Here is a 25,173-nt window from a genome sequence, read left to right as displayed (position 1 = left end):
TCCTAAATATATTCTCTTAACATTGCAGGTTTATTCTACTCATCGTTTTCTATTCTTTTCCCTGTCTGGGTGCTCCACTCTGTCACACAAAAAGAGAAAAAAGGGAGACTTTGAATGCAACAGGTCTAGTTTCTCCTTCAAATCCTGGTTTCGGGAGCTTTTTTAAGCAATGAATTTTTGAGCCACTTTTCATTATTTTTGCCAGAAAAAATCATGCAAACTTAACATATACTGGAATAAAATACATACAGCAAATAAATGTAGATTATCAATTTTTTGGTTGGAGTTACATGCTTCAACATGCAGCTATAAGAACTACGTAGTTCTTCTTCTTATTATTGTGGTACCACAATACTGTATTTCAAACACCTATAAAAAGCCAGTGTGAAATGAGGTAACAAAATGTATCCTGCAGTGCAAACTCACATAAATCTCAATTATTTCTGTTGAACTAGACAGATGTGTTCATTTTGACACAACTAGAAAGCAAGCAAGAGTATCCAATTCATCTATTTGGTTCTTTTTGAGGCTGGTGGCATCGGTGCGTAGCTCACGGCTGCCCTCTAGCGGCCAACATGTTTTTGTGGCAGGTTACACTCTCACTCACAGCTGCAGCATCCTGCTGAATTTTCTGTCGCAGCACATTTTAGCATAGTGAGCAGGATGAACCTTGACAATGCATTACACAGTATGTTCTTCATGAAGGCAACTCATTTATGATGTGGAAGTCGACAGACCGTAGCTCCAATTAAAGTGTAATGAGTAGAACAAAATATCCTGTGATGATGGGGGCAGGTCTTCTCATTTAGAATAGAATGGTGGCTAACGAGTAAAAAAGGTGTCTTCACATCAACTAAAACACTGGGGCTTTATTTTGAAATAAAAAAGCACAACAGTGAAAGAAAGCCCCACTCTAACTAAAACAAATGATAACCAAATCAATTTTCTCCTTAAGAAATCATGTAAAACCAATTAATTCACGCCCGAAAGAATTTTGGTCCACTCATCTTTGCAGAATTGTTGTAATTCAGCCACAATGGAGGGTTTTCCAGCATGAAGCGCCTTTTTTATGTCATGTCACAGCATCTCAATAGGATTCGGGTCAGGACTTTGACTAGGCCACTCCAAAGTCTTCATTTTGGTTTTCTTCAGCCATTCAGAGGTGGACTTGCTGGTGTGTTTTGGATCATTGTCCTGCTGCAGAACCCAAGTTGGTTTCACCTTGAGGTCACGAAATTCTCCTTTAGGATTTTTTTGGTAGACAGCAGAATTCATGGTTCCATTTATCACAGCAAGTCTTCCAGGTCCTGAAGCAGCAAAACAGCCCCAGAACATCACACTACCACCACCGTATTTTACTGCTGGTATGATGTTCTTTTTCTGAATTGCAGCGTTACTTTTACACCAGATGTGATGGGACACGCACCTTCCAAAAAGTTCAACTTTTGTCTCGTCAGACACAGAGTATTTTACCACGTCCCAAGTCTTGGGGATCATCAAGATGTTTTCTGGCTAAATTGAGCCGAGCTTTAATGTTCTTTTTGTGCAGCAGTGGTTTTCGTCTTGGAACTCTGCCGTGCATGTCTGCCATGTCTTTCTTATGGTGGAGTCATGAACACTGACCTTAACCGAGGCAAGTGAGGCCTGCGGTTCTTTGAATGTTGTTGTGGGGTCTTTCGTGAGCTCTTGGATGAGTCGTTGCTATGGGGTTGCTCTTGGGGTCATTTTGGTTGGCTTGCCACTCCTGGGAAGGTTCACCACTGTTCCATGTTTTCGCCATTTGTCACTGTGGTTTGCTGGAGTCCCAAAGCTTTACAAATGCTTTATAACCTTTTCCAGACTGAAAGTTCTCAATTACTTTCTTAAGGGGGGGAATCACTTTTTCACACAGGACCATGTAGGTGTGGATTTTTTTTTCTCCCTTTACAGCAAAAACTTTCATTTAAAAACTGCATTTTGTGTTCAGTTGTGTTGTCATTGACTAATATTGAAATTTGTTTGATGATCTGAAACATTTTAAGTGCGACAAACCTGCAAAAAAAAAAAAAAGAAATCAGGAAGTTGTTCACACCACTGTAAATGACAAATGAATCAATGAACATTTAAGATGACTTTCACCTTCACTGAAGACCTGATTCGTGACGTGACTGTTCCTCAGGACACGACGTGGCAGCGAGATCAACACAGGAACCACATACCTGTTTTGCGAAGAGTGATTTCTTGAATTCAATAATATTCTGTAGTAAGGTAGATGGGGTCATTTGCACTTGTTGCATCAAACTACGCATCAAACTATGTGCACGTTTAAAGGAAATGTATAAAAATAAAGAGTTGCATTACAGGACAAGTGTACGAAAACAAATAACATGGAGATTTTACTGTTACACAAAAGGTGGTGATGTTTGGTAAGGAAAAAAAAAACAAAAAAAAAGTGACTTTGTGAAAATTGTGTGCCAGCATTGATAAAGAAGGTGAGAAACACCACTGAATTCAAGAAATAAGTTACGACAAAACACGAAGGTGTTCGGCCTGTCCGTCCGTATCGATGTTGCTGCCACATCGTGCCTTTGGAAACAGTCACGTCTTCATGAAGGTAAAAGTAACCTTAAATGTTCATTAAACCCTTTCATTTGTCATTTATATGCATTTAGAATTGTTTACACATGGAAACTATAATTGTAAAACTACTAGAAACGTTTTGTTTTCACATTTTTGAGACTGCTGCTGACATCAGACAGGCGACGCAGCTGACTTCCGGTTCCTGTTTTCATGTAGTGGCAAACTAATAGGATGCTAGCACGAATGTTTTGTGCTACAAATACATTAAGAACACAGTTAGACGCACGCAGTGTATTAACAACACGACGAGACGCGCACCATGTTGTACACTAACCAGAGAAGGCACGCAAACCGAGGCAAATTTGTGGCGTAAATTAACCAAATAACATTTTAACCGGGGCGTACGCTTAATGATGTTCCACTGCACATGGCAAACAAATTGTTCAATAAATTATTTTTTATGCAAAAATAAATTAACAAAAAAAATGTTCAGGCCTGGGATAAAACCGGAGCCTTAAAAGGTAGCAGCTGTACCATTACACCACCAGGGGTTGACAGGCGAGTAAGTGAATTCTGCCATTTTATTCTCTTATTCCGCAGCACGCCATCAATCAATGCAGAAGCGAGTGCTGTGTCAGATTACTCATCTTGCCCCTTGGACAAAATGGGGCACCCCACGGATCGTGGGGCCCGGCGCAGAGCGTGTGTTGTGCGTTTAGGGAGTGGCAGCCCTGTCCCTACAGTAGTGTCCCTACTGCAGCCAAATAAAAAAATCTGAGCCTGAGGTTGTTTTTTCCCCATAGAGCCAAACAACATTAAGACTGAACAGAACAGGAAAGGCGGAATCCACTCTCAGCAGCCATAACGTGCTGTTCAGACAGCCCGCCAGTTCCTTAATGTGCATCATGAACAACAAAGGTGAATGTGGAGGAAACGGGTTGCACCGGTTCTTGCGCCATCGCATCAGATAAACCCAACAGAGGCGAGCCAGAAACTGGCGCCTCGATGTATGACTTGACATTACTAACACACGAAATATTAGTAAATCTACATGACGACAACCTCTCTAACGTCCTACAGCTGTAAAGCGACTAACAGCGGTGCAGGTGACACTCCGGTACTCTTTCTCTCTGTGCAACCATGCAAACTATGTTGCATATTCCGAACCCCGCTGCAACTGCTGTCTTCGTATTTTGTGTTACAAATTGTGTCTAAGTACTCTAAGTAGTACAAGCAAATATATCGTTTTCTGCTTTCAGACACCTTGATGATCTTAAGACGCATAATAATAAAACATTGCATGTTTGTGGTCATGACAAAAAAAAAAAAAGACATCAATCAGTCAAACAAGGACGCTTTGTAAAAGCAGACAGCTTTCATTTTCACTTGAGGTTAAATGACTTCACTCAGAGGTACAGTAAATATTATCACTCCCTGAGTGCTTGACTGACAGTTTTAATAGACATACTGTGCAAAAGGGCCATATGAGGCAGGTTATCAGGTATGTAGAGGTGAATAGTGTCATATACTGTATCTGTGTATGTAGTCTATCTATGTACATATTATGTGTAAGGAACTTGTGTTTTGGGTGAGAGGGTAGCGGTGCAGTATCAGTCCCTGATCAGTCCGAGCTTCTTTAGTGCGTCACGGCGGCCCACTCCGTTTTCATCCCTAGGGCAGATCATCACACTGACGCCTTGCGAGCGCGGCACCTTGTGAGAGTCTCCCGAGTGTTGGAGGTTTGTGTGGGTAGACCTGCGCCTCCGAAAGTCATGTCTGGTGGCGTGACTGAGGCACTGCTCGACGCTGATGCCTTCGTGATAGGACACAGGACGATCTATGCGGCTGTCGGCTTGCGCCTGTACACCTGGCTGAGCACCTGTGGCCTTGGTTAACTGCTTGACCAGGTCTGAAGGTGTTCGAGGAGGGGATCTTAACTTGACAGCATCAGGTGGACTCTTTAAAACGTGTTTCACAGGAGATTGTTCGTGATATAACGAGAGAGGCCTGGCAGTGTCACTGAAGGTGGTGGGTGAAAGCAGAACGTCAGATGCAAGGTGCGGGGTGCTGATGGAGGTATACGATGGCGTTAACTTGGCTGGACTCAGATCTGCTGGACTACTTGGAGATGAAGGATCAGCCCATGACTTTCGAGTTTTAGGAGAAAGACCTTTGACATCACCTTTGAGCAGCCCGAGCTTCCGGAGCGCCTCAAGGTGGACTCTTTCATGGTTGCTGTTGCCAGTGGGTGAATTTGATTCTGGTTCTGGAGTATTGTGTGGCGTGAGAACTATGTTAGAAAGACTCTTTGGCTTGGTAGCCAAAGAGGATGTTCTCCTGAGCTCTGTGCCTTCAGGGAGAAGGACGACTGGGGGAGCAAACGCCAAAGCAGGTGAATTCAAAGTGGCTTCTATCGGGAGCTTCTCTGGAGGGTTCTGCTTATTAGGGGAGCTGGCAGGAGCTCTCTTCTCCAATGCTCTCTGGTATAACTGATTCAAGTCAACAGATACTGGCCTGCTGCTACTGGTGACAGGAGGTGCTTTGACACTGACAATGTTCGGCTCTGGAACAAATCTTGGGTCATCCATAAAGTCAGACGGAGGGGGGATGAGATCTAGATCTATCTCAGGAGTAGTGCAGGCGAGTGTGTTTAGAGAGTCGTCAATGGGAGGTAAACACAGCCCTTTAGTATCTGGTGAGATAGTGAGTGAGTCGGCAGCGAGAAGCTGGAGTTCTGGTGTGGTATTCACAGAAGCTTCCCGAGTTTCCGTGCTGGCGTCACTGGAAACGTCTGGTTCGTAAGTGTGATTGAGAAGATGCTCAGCTAGATTTTCCTCGGTTAGCGTTCTGCATTCCTCCTCAGCTGGTAAGTCTACCAGCAGCAGGGGCAAGGTCTCACGACTGTGGTTCATTCCAGACTCAAAGTTCAAACCAGAAACATCTAGAAGACAAATGCACAGTTATTGTGTTACTACTGGGAAAAAAACAACCTCATCCTAGAGAGAAGTGTTTTATTTACCGGTGACTTCATTCAGAGCCATCTTCTTTGCAAGATGTCCAGAGTCTGGTTCGTCGTTGGACAGTCCACTGTCTTCCTGCACCTCCAGTGCTTCGATGGTCTGCTCCAGAAACATGAGGCACGCCCTCTCCTCTGCAGATAAGTGCTCCAGGCTGTCCTCACTCTGCAGACAAAAAGACATCACTTACTCAAACACGTTCAAACATCTAGAGTGACAAATAAAACCATTCCTATGTATGGAAAGATTTTGCCTGGCACAAAATAATTCATTTTAGGTGAAAGCCTTTGTTTGTGCCCGATCAAGGCTCACAACAAATCTGAAGGTAGCTTAACTGGTACAAAGGCAGCGCTGTTAAATGTTTAACATGTTTTCTCCACTAGGCCGGAGGAAACGTGGCCTAGGTAAGTCCAATTCGTCCAACTGTGGCCGTAGTTCAGCTCATGCATGCATGTAAACAAACATACAGTACTCAGTAGTGTTCAGTAACATCATAGAAACGACACTTGTCAAGAGAAAAAGACTCACACAGCCTGAGTTCACACTGATCACACTGTCGTAGCTTCCGGCGCTCTCCATATTGTTCAAGGACCCCATGGCAGCCCCACCATGCCACGTGTCACCCTTCTGCATCGCACAAGCAAGAGGATGAGGGTGGTTCATCAGGTTGAAGAAGACCCTAACACAAAAATGACAATGAGAAAACTGTTGTGGAGGGAATAGTTGTTGTTTTTTGCTGCTTGGTGCAGCCTTCAGTAAAATCCTAGTCATAAAGACCACGCTGCAAAACATTTTTGACTTGATTTTGGATATTTAATTGTCTTTCACTTGTTTCTTTCGTGAACTTTCTGTGTTAGACCAATTTGCTTATCTTAAGTAATATGTACCGAAATCCTAAAATATATGACTTAATAATATGATAAGCAAAATAATCAGCCAACAATGCTATCAAATTTTCTTTCAGGAAAACGAATCAAAAATACAATATTATTTTTTACTTGTGTTTTGTTTTAAAGCTGTTTTTTTAACTCGTCCAGATTTCTTAGTGTGACTAAACTGGTGAAATGAAGTAAAAATAACAACAAAAATACAATTAAACAAATGTATTTAATTTCTATGCCGCTTGTCATCACGAGGGTCGCAGGGGTATGCTGGAGCCTATCCCAGCTGACTTTGGGCGAGAGGCAGGGTACAACCTGGACTGGTCGCCAGCCAATAGCCAATCACAGGGCACATACCGCCAAACAATCATTCACACTCACATTCATACCTATGGGCAATTTAGTCTCCAATTAACCTAGCATGCGTGTTTTTGGAATGTGGGAGGAAACCGGAGTGACCGGAGAAAACCCACACACGGGGACAACATGCAAACTCCACACAGAGATGCCCAATACGAACCCAGATCTTCCTGATCTCCTGATTGTGTGGCCAACATGCTAACCACTAGGCCACCGTGCAGCCCATTTATTTATTTATTGAACAGAAATCGACTTATAAACAGCTCAGGACAAAGATGCCTGGTAACATGATTACCGCATGGGGGCGCTAACCCTCAAAAATGTTCATTTTATTCGGGTTGAACTGAGTTTTTACAAAGTTTAACTTCTCATTGTGGCAAATGTAGTCTTGCATTTGTTCGATCTGATCTTGTAAACCACTACTGGTAACAGATGCTCACAAAGTGGAATTTGGATCCAAATTTAAATGATGTTGTGAAGTGTCTAAAAACACACCCCTGGCTGTTCCTCCAGTATTGCAGACCCCTCAAGTAAGTGATTTAAAGTTTTTATAAGCTATTCTCCTTATTACAAGCAACATGCTGTTTCCCTTTAGCGAAAAGGCTTAAACAAATCAGCCTTTAGTTCGCTTTTAGCTTGAAAAGTTCCAGTAATTACTTAATCTGCAGAGTCGAAGAGAGACGAACACCTGAGCATAGGCAGCAAACCTGCAGGGTGCACCCACAACTGAGTCAGGATCTAATAGCGAGTGGAATGTCGCTTTGCTTGCTCACATTCCTTCATGACATGTGGGACATTAAAGTGAGCGCTGCACCAAAAGGGACCAATCAGTTTCAGGTCTTTAATGTCCTCAACTTGGGTGTCATTTATAATTAAATGAAATGATGGCAATGCAGTGGATCCCCGCACATTTGTAATTCTGCATTCACGGGCTCGCAAATTCGTGGATGTTTGATCCAAAAAAACGTTTGTTTCATTTTTTTTTCTCCTGAAAATAGGCTGTTTTTCCTGCAGAAAACACATCGCATTCACGCTAATTCGGTAATAATTTATAAATATGTGATACTGGAGGTCGAATGTGCAGCATACGCGTACCACTGTTAAAACAAAGCCCACCATTTTTACATGTTTATGTCTTCATGCTTCACTGCTAATGTTTTTTCTTCAAACACTGAGATTTCACACTTTGTTTGGCGGTCTTTCAACGCACCATAGTTTCTGTGAGATGCAAAACGTATACTTATGTGTAACTTTGTGACTGACTCCATCTGTTCACGGATCACCTTGCATTATCCTTCATAGGCGGCGAGTACCCATACATTTTTCTACTTTAAATTAGTTTAATAGGTGTGTGCGGCATATTGAAGAGAGATGAGGGAGGGTTATGGAACTGAATTGAGTCTAATAACTACAATGCTTCTTGCAAATGTTGGTCCGAAATTAAAGGAGAATGTCAACATCAAGCTAGCAGGAGGGCTTGGAGGGGCGCGTAACACCCAGCACGTAACCCCAATGAAAAGCGGGGATCTACTGCACATGGCTCCTACAGTTATACATTTGCATTGAAGGGCAAGATGACAGGCTTAATGTTTAACAGTCACTGACAACAAGCAATGATTAATGTTCAAACTTGGTACATTGGCCTGTTACTGGCTTTCCTGGGCAAATATTGACACTTTCCTCACCTCAGTCTCTTAAATTAGATATTCAGTGTTTAAACACACGGATCAGTGGGTCGTAGTTATGTAAGAAAAGTTTCCTTTGTTTGGAAGGAAAGGTTTTACACTGTCCTGACCCAAAATAAGAATGGGAAAGCAGGAAGTGCATACAGAATGTAAACTGTAGATGTAAACATTTCCTGAACCCTCACAGCAAAATTAAAGTTGTTTTGGAAGCTTAAATAGATTCAAAAATAACATAAAACAACTTATAATCAAAGTGAGAAAGTATATTTATAACTCACCTTAATGTTGGACATGAAGGTGAACAGGTGGAGGTGAGCTGTGTGGCTGTCAGCGCTCCACTGAAGCAGAGGAAAAGGGTGGAGCAGGAGGGACAGCGCTACCCGGTTCTTAGCCAATCAGCTTCGACACACGCGATCACGTGTGGCCAATCAGCCAGACACGCCACAGGAAAGGTGTGGTTTACATACAAATTCAATAAACTATAAAAACAAAACCACATGAAGTGATTTATATTTTGTAGTTGCAACATGCTGACGTCCGACTCGTTTGAGTACCTATTCACGTGACCAAAATGCTCACTAGTTAAAGAGATATTGGTCACTACTACTAGTATGTAAAATGCATCATGCCGCCGCTGAACTAGAGCTAATGAGGAGTCAAACTGTACACTAGTTACAGCAGGTATTATTGACGTGTAACATGAATTAGCAAATACTATTGACACAAGTGAAAGTACTCTAGCTAGTGTGAGTAGTACCAGATGTTAGGGTGAGTACAGGGGTACTGTACAGCCCTGAGGTGTATTTAGTCATTTGAGGGCCCAAGGCAAACCCAGTCACTGGGTCCCTATTTATTAAATATTAATGTTTATCAGCTAAGTGCGAACATTAGGAAATCTCCGGGCCCTAGGCAATTGCCTGTGTTTGCCTCGTCTGCCCCAGTACACCCTAAATCAGTCATTCTCAACTAGTGGCTCACAGACAGCTTGACAAGTATTACAGTGACATATTTAATATGCAGTTTGAAATGAAAATATTGTCATAAGCATGTTCCTCCTTGACATATACTCAATGCCCAATTATACAGTCAAATGTCCAATATATGTAATGTTATTCTCTTAAGTGCCCTTTTGTTATTTATATTCCTTTGTTTTTATGCATGATGGAATCATGTTTCTCCTCATTTACGCTACTTAACCAAGGAACATGTGGGTCCCAGGGTGACACCAGTTGGGAGCCTCTACCCTATCTGACAATCACAGGACTGACACACGGAGACAGACAACCATTCACACCAAGTTATTCTTGAATAAACATAATACATTAAAGTTGATTGTATATTGTTGACTAAATGAAATTGGTTTATATTATAGTTTCATGGAAAAGTAAATTGAAACACATTTTTAGGAGGCTGTGCTGATGCTTGCCTCTTGCACAGTATGATACACAACTTCAGTAAATGTCGAGAAACTTAAACATGAAGGCAGAAATACTACAACTGGTGTGTATTTCACTGTGCCGGTTCTGAGTGACAGAAGAAAAACACAAGAACATCTCAAATGTCTCAAATTGCGCAATTTATTAGTTGTACATTTATGAAAAATAATCATAAAAAAATGGAAGCCCAAGATTATGTACAATCTTTTTCTTTTTTTTTTCTTGAAGTGAGGTCCCTCTTGTGTTCCACTCAGCCTCTTTAATCACCGAACATCCAGATATGTTTAACTTTATAAGACATAGTCCTTTTAATCTCTTTTGACAAAAGTCAAAAATTACATACATACATACATACATACATATACATATATACTGTATAGAGATCTATAAAAGCCCAAATCATTCAAGTATCAAAATAAAGACAGCGAGATTCATGTACAATATCATTTTCATCAGATTCGTCCCAAAATATTTCTCCTGATCCTCAGTGATGTGCAAAGGCAGAGTTGGACCAGGCTGAGGCTCGAAGGTGCTGACACCAGCGCGCTAAAGACAGTGTACCATAGATTTTAACCCTACTGGTCGTACCAAATACAGTATTTGCCAAGCGGGTGTAAATCAACACGCCCTGACTATGTACCCATATACACATCAGCTGACCAGCAAGTACCATTAACAGTCAACAAGCTGGGAGGAAAAAGCTGTTCCCTATTTCGTTTTTGTACTGCAGCTACATTAAAAGCTAAAGGAAGCGCCATCCCGCATGGCAGGTTTGGTGAATAATCTTGTCTAGATTAATTGAACAAATGAGCAGGAAGACCAATCAAGTTCCTGTATTAGGACGAATGTCCTATTAAACAATAAAAACACAAAAAAGTTCAAATGCAAAACCCTGTTGTACAACTAGACAACAGTCTGTGTAGTGTTGCTTGTTGAAATTTTAGTTTGGTTAATTCAGGAATCACTCTGTGCAAGATTGTTTATCACAGTTATTATATACGCTGAGGATGATAAAGGACAAATGACTGTTGGAGCTTTTGAACAAAAAACACAAATGTCCCCCTGCTTCAAGGAGATGGAGACCTTTTGGACAAACCGTTTCCCAGAAAACGACGTCTCCGATAGGCAGGAAGTGAAACGGAAGCGAGACGGTGGCGAGGTCGGACGAACAACCACCCCCCTTTCCCCTTCATGACTGTGGTGATCCACCGTGCGAGAAGGGGCTCTATTTGTTTCTCCATACAAATCATCCTACCTGTCATGCAACAGGGTTGTCCTTTTTGTGTTCAGCTGAAGGAAGAGGACACATGCACACACAACAGTGAGGTTAAAATAAAGTAACTGGACACGGACACACTGATATATCCCAAATTGATTGAACAAGTGGGATATTTCCAAAAAAGGCCAAAACAGGAGACACTTGGGAGGTTAGAGAAAGTGCTTTGATGCTAACTTTGTAAGCGTATCACAGTGTTTTGGGATATTTGCCTCCTTTGGACCTTAACAATTGGTTGCCAGTGAACTAGAAAGAGCCTGCTACAACTGCTGGAAGCCCAGTGACGCACAGACACATCACAAGACAGCTTGCCATGGAGGTGCAGGATGCATGCAGCGCCTCAGCTGAAGAACAGTGTTCGGCGTCAGGAGTGAAAAACCTCAGAGCGGTTGTCGCCTAACAGAGCAGGAAAAGCACCGAGAAAAAAAAGGGCTTATCACTAAGAGTCAACAGTGAGATGTTGACTGGGGGGGGGGGAAAGGTGACGTATTGCAGAGAGTTCAGGGAGCATACAAGGTAAACAAAGAGACGACTAGAAGGTGACTGGCAGGCTGGCAATGTAAATAATACTTGCTGGAAGAGGATTACAGTATAACAAGTGTGGGGAAGATGACGGGGCAGGAGTTGCAGTGAAAGGCACACAGAGGGCGGGAGGAAGGTGGAGAGGATGTGAGACCAGGCCAAGGGTCAGGAAGAAGAGGGGGAGGTCCACTCAAAAAATGGTGGTCTCGTACTTAGTGCTGATTGTACGCTTGGGTTCCTTGGGGTCCACAAGCCACGTGGCGCTGCTCTGGGACTGAGAATCTCCCTCCTGTTCCAAATGGTCAGCCTAGAACCACAACACAGCAAAATAAACATTGATCCTGCGCTTGGCATTCACAACAGCGTTACGTTTTTAGGACGCAAGAAGTACTAACCCACCAAGGTTAGATGGCAGGGGACTTTTTTCTAGACAATATATGCATAGTACGTACCACGAGGGGGCGCCACATTGACAGGCCAGGAAAGCTCACTATACAACTTTATAACAAAAATACATGAATACATAGAAGCTTAACGGGAAATAAAAAAAAAGAAAGAAAAAAAGATGTAGCTAAAGGAGGATGACACGAGGATGTAAAGGTATCATCACTGGAAGTTACACGCTGGTGTCAAGTATCAAGTATGACTGCAGAGGACAGGAAAGCCCTAGCTAGACATGATGATGTCAATGCGCTGACAAAAATCTGAGTAGAATGATCCTTTTTAGCTCAGTTCATTAAGCCACCGTGTGTAATGTGCGACCGGTTCCTTAATATTCAGCACACGCTCACTAATGATGTAACCACAGGGAACCATCAGCATCGTCAAGTTACAGTGTGTTGATTATGCTAACTTCCAGTGCGTTATCTTGGATGTTGTGTGCTGCTTTGAAAATGTAAACAGTGCAATGCTGTGTGAGAAGAGCAGCAGTAGAAAGTCGAGGGAGTATGCAGCTAATTAATAACCTTTTGCAATTACATGGAAGTAGACACATCCAGCTACTGAACCTCTACTATGCTGTGTCAGATCTCATCCAAAATAAGTAGGTTTCGGTTGTTGACAAAAGACAATAATGATATTGAACACAGACTGCCTGGTATGTGCAACCCCTAAACTGCCACTAGGGGACGCCTCAGATTTGCAACTACAGATGAAACCTGCTTTAGTGGGTCCAACAGGGTAGACAACATGTCTACGTGAGTACTGGTGCACGTTGTTCTTCTCATTACTAAAAAAAAAAAAAAAAAAAAAAAAGTGCCCGCTAAAGCTGACGCCAACATACACGGCGACATAAAATTTGGTCATTTCCATGAAAAATCAGTTCGTTGATCTCAACATGTGTCAAAATTCCTCATTATTGCTAAGCAGCGTGAAAAGGACAACGGCAACAGAACTACTGCTACATGTCTAGTTGCACAGCATTAAAACATGTACCCAGACACTTCCTGTTCAGTGCAAAGTAAGCTTAAAAAAAGCAACCTAGGTTCTACCACAGCAACTAACAAGATGCACGCATTTCATTTTTTGAGATTGTTAGCCACCGGAAGAAAGATTTGCGCATGTACGAAAGAAGTATTGACATTGAGGTCAAGACTATGAAAATGATTAAAATTAGATTTTTACAAATTAAATAAATATATTATTAAGTACATAATAAATGAATAATTGCATTAATAAAAACTACTACAATTAAAAATGAGTGAAATGACAACACCAGCGCTGTTAGATAAGAGTATGAAATATTCCATAGGGTGTCGAGATAAACTCGTTCCACTTACTACTTACTAAATACCTGACAATAACGAAGTATACAAGTGACAAAATATTTTCATGTTTTCTATGCTAAAATATCAACTCACCCCTAATTTGCGAACGCTGCCTCGTGGTTTGGGCACAGGTCGACTGGACGTGGTCTCAATGACGTCTGACGGAGGACACAGTGGGTGGTTCTGGTGCTGTTTGGTCCTCTGGGCCTGCAGAGCCAGCTGATAAGCCACCTCAAACGCTTGACCCAGTGTCAGTATGATCTCATACGTTAGATTCTAAGAGAGAGAAATCACATGGTACAAAGTTTTACTTTCTCTCCGGAGAACTAAACCATGAGAGAAAGCCAATAAGGGTCCTCAAAACAAAGTATAGTGCATCCATCATTAAATGGCGGACCTCTGCCTGGATCCGGACCCAGTGATGGCCCTTTACGGACCTGTGACCAATTTAAGTGAATGGGAAGTAGACATAACATATAGTCATGCTCATGGACCGATCGCAGTGGCAGTTTGTGGGCGTAATTACTTCAGTTATTACCGTTATCGTGACAGCAAACTCGGTGATGTCACTCAACATGATCCAGTGAAATCGTTTGTTTACTTGCCGAAAACTATCCACCCATTCATTTTCAATGCTGCTTAATCTTCGAATGAGAACCACGGCTTGCTCAAAAGTAAGAAAAGTTGTTGGAGAAAAACGCACATTTAAAAGTGATATCACGGACCAATAGATGTTCATTCTTCCAGTGCCAAACCGCTGTGTCTCATATGCTCTGAAACTGTAGAGCCCAGTATGGAAAATCTACGAGTCATAGCACATTAATTTACAGCACAGCAACGTGCAAATGAGTGTTCACTAAGGATTGAATGGATATTGGAGCAAAACAAATCATCTTTCGCTGATGAGAGTTGTGGAGCGCCTCTGCTGCAGAGATCTTACTCAAAGGTAAACAACGTACTGTTGCAGCTTTTCTTTTAAGAGACACTTAACCGGCGTAGTTTTATTTAACTTAAACCTAAACCTCTTGTGTTCATTAATGTTTTCATTAATTTTGTTTGTACAGTCAAACTTTGTATTGTTTATGTTAAATTTGTTTTCTTTAAAATACAATTTAGGGACCCAAAAATGTGTATTGTAGGGCAGTGGTTCTCAATTATTTTCCATCAGAAATATTTCCACCCCCCGATTTGAAATACGATTGAGAAACAGATAGTATCTATTTATTTATCTGTACTGCGCAGACTGAACTCCAAACTGAAACCAGCAAAATGCAACAAAAATGGAGAGCAGTGGAGCATACAAGCATATTCACATCGTATGCTGAGTATGACAAATTCATACATGTTGGCAGATCTGCACTAATATTGAAAGTCCTAAGTGCACATTAGTCACAATCTCTTTGCACGAGAACAGTGGGTGTCATTACCACGTCTACAGTGCTGAACACGTGACAGTAGTGGTGGCTCGTTTGCAAATCCTTGGTGATGTAGGCGAATGTGCACAAGTCCTCCGGGTCCTGGGCCGCACAAGAAATGTTACGGATCTCATGCTCTGCGATGATGTTCTGCACAAAAAAAAAAACAGCCAGTCTTAAGATGCGTCTTCTGATTCAGTTTCTATTTGCAGGGCTCCAGACTAACTTATTTTTCTTTTGTTTTTCCTAGGAGCACAGTGGCCCTTAACTAAAAATTTTAGGAGCGCAAGCAGAAAATTTAGGGGCGCACACCGAAATTGACTTGCAAAGTACATATTCACATTTCCTCTCATTTTCACTGCATTACTGACAAATGAGATTGAAAGGTGAGCGATCACACGCTGGCGTGGATAGGCGTGTCCTGTCGTAAGATGTCATCAACTGATTCATTCTCAGGGACAGAGTGAGTCCTTTGTCAACTCAATAAGGGACGTGTACTTTTATCTGGTCGCACATGCGAGAGCAGGTGAAAAATGTACTCGCTATGTCTCAAACTTTTTAGTCTTAGTCTGGAGCCTGGATTTGTCGTCACTGAAAGAAAAATAAAGCTGACCTTGCTGGCTGCATCAATGAACTTCACACCCTTGTACGTGATAGAGAGGACAATAGTTGGGACTTTTCTCATCTGTTCTGTTGACCTCTGGAGGAGATCCCAAAGACAGCAAAAACACACATTTTATCATAGCTTAGCTAAACAGTAGAACACTTTGCTTTATCCACTTAGCTAACAATACTTATAATTAAAAAGTGGTCTCTTACCCGCATTTTGGCACAAGCATCCTGGGTGGATTCAGTACCCCGCAAGTCCTTTATAAGCATGGAACCCAGGTACTGTAAAGAGGTTGGATGCATTCAACACAATATGTACAGACAGGCAAACAGCTGTATTTGCCAGCTTGGAGACAGTAACTCACACTGGCTTCATAGGCGCAGGACTCAAAGATGAGCTTCTCAGGCTGGTGATGCCAGTTCTGGACTGGCGCATACGGTGCAGCCAGACTAGGCGGTCGAAGGGTCAGACGGGGCTCCCGATGTCGCTCCTGGAGAAATAAAGCAAGACGTCTACAAAGTGTTTTTTTTTTTTTTACTGGAGGGGAGAAAACGCTCATAAACGCACATGTGATCTGCGGCGCTCACTGCGATGTCGTTGGGTGACATCATAGTCGATATCTGGCACTTTCTTCCTCACTGGTTCTCCTGCTGGCAGAAGAGGATCCATCGAGTGGCTCGTGTAGGACTCCACCTGACCCAGAGATGACGGGGACTGGGACGCAGGGAGGTCTTGGCACTGCAGATAATGAGATACACTGTAATTCATTGATAATGAACCAATATGACGACCTTTCATCTAGTTTAAACAAAATGAAGGTGGAGTACAAATTAAGCTTTTGTATTATGCAATCTATTATATCAGCCAGATGGGCTTCCCCTCACCCTGATCTGAGACAATCGAGGCGGCTTGATGGGAGGTTCCTCATAAGGCCTCTCAGCTAATGATGCAATGATGCGCTTCCTGTGACCAAGGAGGGTGATCTTAAGGACCTAGGGGAGAGAGGAGTAGAATGGCACAATGAGACAAAAGTAAAGTGACACCATTCTTTGACACTCCTCATGGTCCATCGAGGTTACTCACATTGACAATCTCCAGTTCCCAAAGGTTCTTGACGCACTCCAGAGAGCGGTACCCGCTGGTCAGGAAGTTGTGCAGGTACTCGTTCAGACCCAGATTCTCTAGCCAGGAAGAGAGGGAGTTGCTGCCGTCACAGCCCAGCGCTTTCATCTGAGTGGAGTAAATAATACCCTCACAAATCATAATAATCCCTTGACTAAAAGGAAGCTTAGCATTGGTGTCTCTGCAAGGAACCAAAGGTGGTTCATCTCTGCCAAGACCCCGATTGCTAGCAGTGCTTTAATGGTTTACCTTGGGTAAGGACCGTGCTGCATGCAGGATCTTCTTCCTGTGCCCTGGGTCTGTAATCCCAATCTCTCGCAAGTCCTGGTCCTCCATGACATTGCTCCCCTGTAGCGCAACACAGAGCGGAGCAAGATGTGGGTTAAGAGAAGCCACCACATAATGCGCTAATTGTCAGAGGATTCAAGCTATGATGAAGTGTAAGCCAAGAAGAGTCTAAAAGCAGAAAAGAAATATAAAAAGATATATTTGCATACATTGCGACATCATAAAATGCCTGAGGTGAATTTACAAAATGCAATCATGCAAATGTATCTTCTCTCCAGACACAGCATGCTGCTCATTCTGTTTACTAAAGCTCAGCATTTTATTTTTTTTGCAAAGTTTAGTTCAGCATCATTGAACAATATTTTAATTTTTTCTAATTTTTACTCTTACTTATTATTTATGGTTTTACTAGTCTGTGCAGCACTTTGGAAACAGTGTCTATAAAACGTGCTATATAAATAAAGTGGTTTGGATTGGATTGGATATTTTGGTGATGTTTGCATCTAAAATAAGTACGGATGCTCCGATCAGGGTTTTATGCTGCAGATTCCGATATCGATCACCCATGAGTGAAATCGGCTGATACCGATACAGATCACATGGATTAATTATACATTTTTCAATTTATTTATGACAAGTGCTATGACCAATTCTAATGGATCCTAACTACCAGGGGGGCAAAAAATAGGTAATTACATTAAAAATGAAAGAAAGAACCATAAAATCACGTACTTTTTCAAGAGAACATATCACTCGTGAAACTTACAGAGGATGAGACGCCTTTTTTAAGGAGACTTTGGATGTAAGATAGCATACATTGGTGGAGCCCTTGCAGGACTTCGAGGTTGCACGTAGGTGGATTACCAAGTGAAACAGCAGCCAGTGAACCCCATGTCTTACACCGCTGATGAAGGCTCGTCATCTCATCCGATAAATGCAATTATTTTTCGGGTTACTTGCTTAGCTTACTGACTGTCACGCACATACGGGCGAATGCTGTCCAGCGTTTTGGCTGCGTTAGCTGCTGTTTGACTGATAATCACACCGTGAGCCTCCAAAACTCGCCATACTCCGCCAAGTGTTTGTCAATCAAATGCTTTATTAGAACTTTTTATCGTGCTACCCCTGCACGTATTTTTCATGGCATGTGTTGGCAGGTATTTTCCACACGACAGACTTGTTTGTTTTTATTGTGGCATGCCTGTGTGAAGGAAAGTGGTTGGAGGACGCTACCAAGGACCTTAGTTAGGGCAAGACACTATACTTGCACGTAGGGATCGCTACGGGCCGCGGGCTGCAGTCGATCGGCTTTTGTGATCGGTGTTGAAAGGCATATGCCGATCACGTGCTTTTTTTATGGAAATCGGGTGGTACTGATCGGTGGCCAATCAATCGCAGCATCCCTAGAAATAGCTATTCAAAAACATACAAGACAAGACACTGGCAGACAGAAGCTATACCTAAATGTGTTTTATCATCCTCACAGACATCTAAATATAGAAATGTAAAACCCTGTATGGACCGTCAGACGCTTGTGACCAAGCAAAACGAGAGCCAACACTGCAGGATTAGTACTGATTACAACTAAATGCTACTCTTGCAGAAAAAAGGTCAATACCGGTACCTTGGCCTACTGGCTTGTAAAATAGAGGCCACGTCAATAGAACCTTAAATGACACACAAGACTGTAGGGAGGGACTGACAATGTGAATGATGAGCCTCTCGGACTGCACACACTATCATCTTTTAGACTATGCAGCAGGTTGATGGAGTGCCCACAAGAGGATATTAATCAATGAGAAAGAGAATGCGCGCCTTGAACGGTGCTCATGACTGAGTGGGGGAGATTAATACAATTTTTATGTTGACAATAAAGTCAGATGTAGAAAGTTAAGAAGTTCTCACAAAGTTTGTGACTCAGTAGAGAGCTGCTGTCTCAGAACATAGACGTTACAGTCAAAAGCATTAGGAGTTCATGTGGGACAAATTTGCTGAGATGAGTGTCTTGCTATTAAGTAAATAATAATCTTGCAAAAAAAATGTCCTGACCTTTTCTGTTATGGTGGGCAACAATCCCTTCATCACCAATCTTGGGATGCATGCGTTTATATTGTCCCTTTCAACTTTAAATGACTCTGCTAAAAACACAAAACCATGAACTTGCCCAGACGTTGGATAATCTGAAAACATCGCTACGCATTCCTTGTGCTTTCAGAAAACGCTGCACTAAACTGACAACGTAAATCCCATTATCTTGCAGGCAAAGTGGTGATTGCTGCCACTTTGGCTGAGGACTGAAACTATTTGGAGAGCTGGATGGATAGTCACACTTTCTCTGAGCACGGATCATTGCATTACTGTCCCGTTGGAGATGAACTGATACACGGCGCTGGATGCGGGAATGAATTTAGTTCGCCACTACAGTTTCAACCCCAGTTACATACAAATAGGTCTCATGTGTTTCTATTGATTTTTTGGGCCATTTTCACTGTAACAGAGGCAAGAAAGAGCCATTAAAAAGCACAATTATGTTTAAAATCCACTAAAAGTGCTGTGACAAACATCATTCGCATTCAGTAAAAATAATTTACTGTATTATTAAAACCCGGTCTAAAAAATGCATCCATTATCATCAAAAGCAATAAAAAATAACTATCCATACTTTATCACAGATATCAAGATGCCATATTGGCTTTGGAAAATTCTATCACTGCCCTCTTGTCTATCCATCTGGTTTAAGTAGTTTAAGGAAGTGGTTTAAGTTTAAGTTAAGAGTCCTAGACAAGCTGATATTTAACAGGGCTTATGCAAAAACAATGAACGTTTTAGTAATTCATTTGAGTAAAACTACATAGATACACTGTATACTAGCCAATACATGCATTCTAAACCCTTTATATTTCTCCTGTGGCAATAGCTCAGTGATTGGTTGATTTTTGGAGGAGTCAGAAATGGCTAAACACAGTTCAGCTGAGATAATACAAGACCAGCCATAACATTTACGGCATTAAAAATGAAAAAAAGCAGTAGTATTAGTAAAAGTATTTTCCTCCACGCAATGATGCTTGTCGATAAACATGGCATGTCATTGCTTTTATATGACACAAGATGCTTATTGATTCACGTGCTTTCGACAGAGAGGACATACTGTTTCTAAATCGTTGGTTTCCTGGGGATTTGTAGGATCATTCTAGTGAGTCCTTGTGATGCAGCTGGACTGGTTATAGCACAAGTATGCACAGCATACCCCTAATCAGTCTTGTCAAGCACCAAAACAATATGACTGTGGTCAGTCAAAATGACAAACAGCATTGGGCGTGGTTTAGGACGTTGTGCACCAAAATGCTGCAAACAATGACTGCTCAAGAGGAGATTATTGTGGAGGCTTACACAGTGGCAGTTTTATCAGAACCGTCCCGCATTAAAAGAAAAACAAAGCACTTTTGTGATGAAGATGACACTTTTTTGTGTAGCAAACAATCTGATGGTCAGAATTTGAGACACTTGTCCTGTCTGATACTGATGTTCTGAATACAGTGCATCCAGATTCTATTTGATTCACATACAGGAGGAATTATGGCGAAGCAGAACAGCACTACAATGTCACACCTTAAGAGTAACTGAAAGACATCAACACTCAGGCCATTGGGGACATTAAATGAGGGAAGACTCTACTTTTCGTGGTACATGGTACATACTTTTCGTGGTACATACCCCATACTGTACAACCACTTACACACTCCTGATCAAAATCTTAAGACCAGTTGAAAAATTGGTAGAATTTGCATTTTGCACATTTGGACCTTAATGAGGTTTTAAGTAGAGCTACAATATTCAAAAGCAAGAAGGGGGGGTGAGACAAAAAGCACTTAGAAAAAGTAATTTATTGAAAACAACAAACTGAAATAGGCTGTTTATCAGCTGATCAGAAGTTTAAGACCATCGCTCAAAAAAATAACAAAAAACTCTCCAAACCACAACAAAAACATTTCTCAGTAGGACTCAGTAATGAGTAGCTCCACCGTTCTTGTTCATCACTTCAAATTGGTTTGGGCATGCTTGATGCGAGTGTTTCCAGGAGGCCAGTGGGACATTGCTCCAAGTGGTGAAGATGGCTCCACGAAGGGCATCAACTGTCTGGAACTGATGGCCATTTTTATAAACTTCCCTTGCCATCCATCTCCAAATGTTCTCTATGGGATTTAAATGAGGGGAACATGCAGGACGGTCCAAAAGAGTGATGTTATTCTCCCTGAAGAAGTCCTTGGGCAAGCGAGCATTGTGAACTGCAGCGCTGTCCTGTTGAAAAATCCAGCTGTTACCACACAGACGAGGGCCCTCAGTCATGAGGGATGCCTGCTGCAACATCTGCATGTAAGCAGCCGCCGTTTGACGACCCCGCACCACCTGAGGCTACAGTGTTCCACTGAACGAAAAAGCACCCCAGATCATGATGGACCCCCTCCACTGTGCCGGGTAGAAAACATCTCAGGTGGGATCTCCTTGTCATGCCAGTAACATTGCAAGCCATGTGGACCGTCAAGGTTACATTTTTTCTCATCAGAGAATAAAACTTTTTTCCACCTTTCAATGTCCCATCTTTGATGCACCCTGGAAAAGTGTAAACGGGCAGTTTTGTGGCGTTGAGGGAGACGAGGTCTTTGAATTACTTTTTTGTTTTTTTAAACCATTTTCCCGCAGATGCCATCTGACCAGTAAGGGCCTTAATGTGGGTCGAAGACCACCCTGTGTCTCGATGGACAGCCAATCGGATCCTCCGGCTCAGCGCAGGTGTGATTTTTTTGGGTCTACCACTTGACTTTTTTGTTCCATAATGCTCAGGATCTTTCTAAAAATGTAGAATGACTGTCTTACTGCTCCCAACCTCAGCAGCAATGGCACGCTGCGAGAGGCCTTGCTTATGCAGCTCAACAATCCGACCACTTTCAAAAAGGGAAAGGTTCTTAACTTTAGCCATCAGCAGGGCATGACAGTGTGAATGCCTGACAGAAAATGAAAAATTTGAGCAGATTTTGGCTTTTATAGCCTGGGGTCTTAAAGTTTTGATCAGCTGATAAACAGCCTATTTCACTTTGTTGTTTTCAATAAATTACTTTTTCAAAATGCTTTTTGTCTCACTCCCCCTTCTTGTTTTTGTATATAGTAGCTATACTTAAAACCTCATTAAGATTCAAATGTGTAAAATGCAAATTCTAGTAATTTTTCAACTGGTCTTAAGATTTTGATCAGGAGTATGTAGTACCTAGAGTATATACACTGTGCAATATACTGTATACGCCCATGCACACAGTATTTACACATAACATCACATTATATGTGCCTAATGAAATGAAATGAAAACATTCCCCAGTATTGGATTTATAATGTAATTATTACACAAACAGTCTGGCAGTTATGGATACTCTCTCTCGCTCACTATTTTATAATAGCTGTAAGAATAAATGATATCATAAAATGACGGCTCACGCTACAAAAGATGGATTTATTATGGCTCATTATGATTCATTTAGGTGTGTTTATGGGTTGGTGGGAGGCAGCATCTACATTGGATGAGATTGGAAGGGGCCAAACTTAAAAGGAACAAATAAATATAAAATGAACAGCAAAGGTTAATGACACCCATTCATTTATGAGAATATAAAATAAGAGCACTCACCATGAAATGAAGATCGTCAAAACCATTGAGGAGCAGCTTGCTCTCGTACTGCGGGAGCCCCACCAGCTCGAGCCAGTCTCCCACAGACTGTTCCAGCAGTCGGACCGAGGCACCTGCGGAAAGGGGAAAGCGCTTCAGGAGCGAGAAGCCTTTCAGCCGGTAGCAGCGGCACTCTGAGGATGACATGTGGCATTGCCACATCATCCTCGGCCAGCAGCGCCGAGCGCACCAGCAACAGCACGGCAGGGGAGACAGTGTCCTCTGTGGACAGGATGCCGGCTCCCGCCTGTCAGCGGATGCCGGACCACAATCGCTAAAGGCTAACTGAAGTGCCCCCCTCCTCAGAGGCAAAGATGATTGTAATGATGACAAGAGTTGGTTGACCATCTAATAATTAGTCTTTGGCATGACACTGAGACAGGAACATGTTCTTTTTTTGTCACAGGAGAAGTTCTTTGGAGACTTGTGTGCAGGCGCAGGAGAAACTTGCTTAACAACAATACTAATTCACGATTTGTGTAGATCCACCCATTCCTGCACGGAACAGACCTCTCGCACCAATGTGGATGGAAACACTTAAGTGGTGAAAAGAGATTGAGATGAACAGCACCAATCGAGAGAAGAAGAATATGTCCAGGTGGGACAAGGACAGATTACAACATAGGAAAAATGATGGCATCATACAACTCCATCCAGCAAATGTATTTTATTTCGGTGACCAAAATTTTCAATTAAGGTTTAAATTTGTCCTTCCTTGTATAAAATGTCCAACTCCCAAAAACACAATTGGTTTTGATCAATCCGTCAGTCCAGTAGCTCTTAAAAACAAGGAGACATATCCAAGTCGAGGGTCCACCCAACCACGTGCACATTAAAATGAACTTTGATGAGAGAAAATGTAATCCAACAGCAATATTCCTACAAGACTCCTCGGTAGTCTCTTCCCACAGCTAATCATACAGATGTTGAGGTAGCGTCTGCGTCTTGTCCTGGCAGCTGCCTGTGATGTTTCCCTCCCTTTTTTACCAACTCTCTCTCGCCTCCTTACTAACTCTCTCTCTTTCTATAATGCTGCTCCACCAATCAATTCTCCGCTTTCAAAGCCTGCAGGTGGTGTTTTTTTCAGTCAATGGCAGCAACTGCTTCAGCTAGAGCCCCAGCACCACTCATTATTCAGTTTGATTTCTTATTCTGGGCTTTTTCAAAGCAGATTGCCATCTTTTTCACTTTAATAGATAAACTGACTAGGCACAGAGCCAATCAGACACCAGAGCCCCACAGTCCGCACCGCACGGATGCAAACGTGTAATGGACGGCGATGAGTGTATGACAATGGCTTCCAAAACCAAGAAGAGAGCATCTTCTTGGCTTGATTGAGGTGAAGCTGTGAATACTCATACAAAAGCCTAAGCCTTCCACAGACAGTATAGTGAACAGAGCATCTGGGGGGTGGGGGGTGGGGGGTGAGAGGCTGCCAAGTGATGTGGCGCCGACTGATACACCGCAGTGCTCTCAGCTTTCCTTGAGCCTACAAAGAAAGATGAGCTCATCCCCTGACATACGTAGTGGTTAATATTTAAACAGCTCACTCCTGTACGTGGCGTAACAAACAAGAGGGACAGAATGACATATTGTGCAGGGGAATAGTGCATTTTATTGTTTGGTTTAATGTAATTAAATGCAAGCCTGGAGGTGAGTTTCAAATAATGACAGCATTTAAAAGCTGAAGGGGAGGAGTGATGTGAGTTGCCCAGATTCATTGCCTGTCCCCTGACACCATCATTTATCGGGATAAGTCCCATAAGGACGCACATAACAGTAATATGGTTTGCTGCCTTCAAATACAGACAGAACATAAACCTGATGGGGTTTTTTTTCGATTCCTTACGGCCATATTGGCTCCCTTACCCTAAATGAAAGCCAGCTTTATTCACTTTGTTTCTATACCTAAAACCTTTTACGTCAAAAGAGAGATTGCAATCCAATATGCAGTATATGTGTAGTATCTCACAAATATGAGTACATTCCTCACATTTTATCAACCATTTAATTATATCTTCTCACGGGAAAATTATGTGGACATAATTTATTAGAGTAGTCAGTGTACAGCTTGGAAAGCAGTGTAGATGTACTGGTGAATCAAGGCAGTGGTAGATCACACACACCCTATATAGGTCACAATTTGGACATGCAAATTGTACCCACTGATACAATAACGGCTGTGTGTTGAGTTATTTTCAATGGACAACAAATATATACTGCTTTACAAGCTGTACACTGACTATTCAAAAATATGCCCAAGGTTCATTTCTATACTGTAGTACAGTAGTCCCTCGTTTACTGGGGTTAATTGTTTCCAAACCCGAATTTCTGCAAAGTACGATTCCTTAGTTATAAATGGAATATTTTCATAGAGCATAGAAAACGTTGTAAATACAGGTTTTAACATTAATGGAGCCCTCTAGACATGAAATAACACCCCTATAGTCACATTTACATTTGTATTACCCAATATAGGAGACACAATAACAGAAAATAAGCCATTTAAGACAATAAGTC

General features: G+C 42.1%; 2 protein-coding genes across 7 annotated transcripts in view; both read right to left on the bottom strand.

The window, feature by feature from the left end:
* Positions 1–1,013: 1,013 nt before the first annotated feature.
* LOC129185286 (specifically androgen-regulated gene protein-like) lies at positions 1,014–8,874 on the bottom strand. The gene is made up of 4 exons (XM_054782116.1): positions 8,781–8,874; positions 6,105–6,255; positions 5,579–5,741; positions 1,014–5,500 (listed from the first exon to the last, which is right to left on the bottom strand). The coding sequence occupies exons 2-4, from the start codon at positions 6,237–6,239 to the stop codon at positions 4,170–4,172; spliced, it is 1,629 nt and encodes a 542-aa protein (XP_054638091.1). The 5' UTR covers positions 6,240–6,255; positions 8,781–8,874; the 3' UTR covers positions 1,014–4,169.
* A 1,195-nt stretch (positions 8,875–10,069) lies between these two features.
* Positions 10,070–25,173, bottom strand: part of LOC129178627 (ankyrin repeat and SAM domain-containing protein 1A) — a 56,519-nt gene continuing 41,415 nt past the window's right edge. For 5 of the 6 annotated variants that reach the window (XM_054771017.1, XM_054771026.1, XM_054771053.1 and 2 more), the window contains 11 exons: positions 22,615–22,727; positions 16,899–16,997; positions 16,611–16,757; positions 16,412–16,519; positions 16,095–16,265; positions 15,892–16,017; positions 15,737–15,808; positions 15,531–15,617; positions 14,930–15,067; positions 13,596–13,778; positions 10,070–12,043 (listed from right to left, as the gene is read on the bottom strand). In XM_054771017.1, coding sequence (XP_054626992.1) covers positions 11,927–12,043; positions 13,596–13,778; positions 14,930–15,067; positions 15,531–15,617; positions 15,737–15,808; positions 15,892–16,017; positions 16,095–16,265; positions 16,412–16,519; positions 16,611–16,757; positions 16,899–16,997; positions 22,615–22,727 — 1,361 coding nt within the window. In that variant the 3' untranslated portion in view covers positions 10,070–11,926. The remainder of the gene's footprint in view (positions 12,044–13,595; positions 13,779–14,929; positions 15,068–15,530; positions 15,618–15,736; positions 15,809–15,891; positions 16,018–16,094; positions 16,266–16,411; positions 16,520–16,610; positions 16,758–16,898; positions 16,998–22,614; positions 22,728–25,173) is intronic. The other variant, XM_054771034.1, reaches the window with a different exon arrangement.

Source organism: Dunckerocampus dactyliophorus, chromosome 1 (genome assembly GCF_027744805.1).
Source record: "Dunckerocampus dactyliophorus isolate RoL2022-P2 chromosome 1, RoL_Ddac_1.1, whole genome shotgun sequence".
Lineage (NCBI taxonomy): Eukaryota > Metazoa > Chordata > Actinopteri > Syngnathiformes > Syngnathidae > Dunckerocampus > Dunckerocampus dactyliophorus.
Note: the sequence above shows the minus strand (reverse complement) of the source record. Positions and strands in the feature narration are given on the sequence as shown.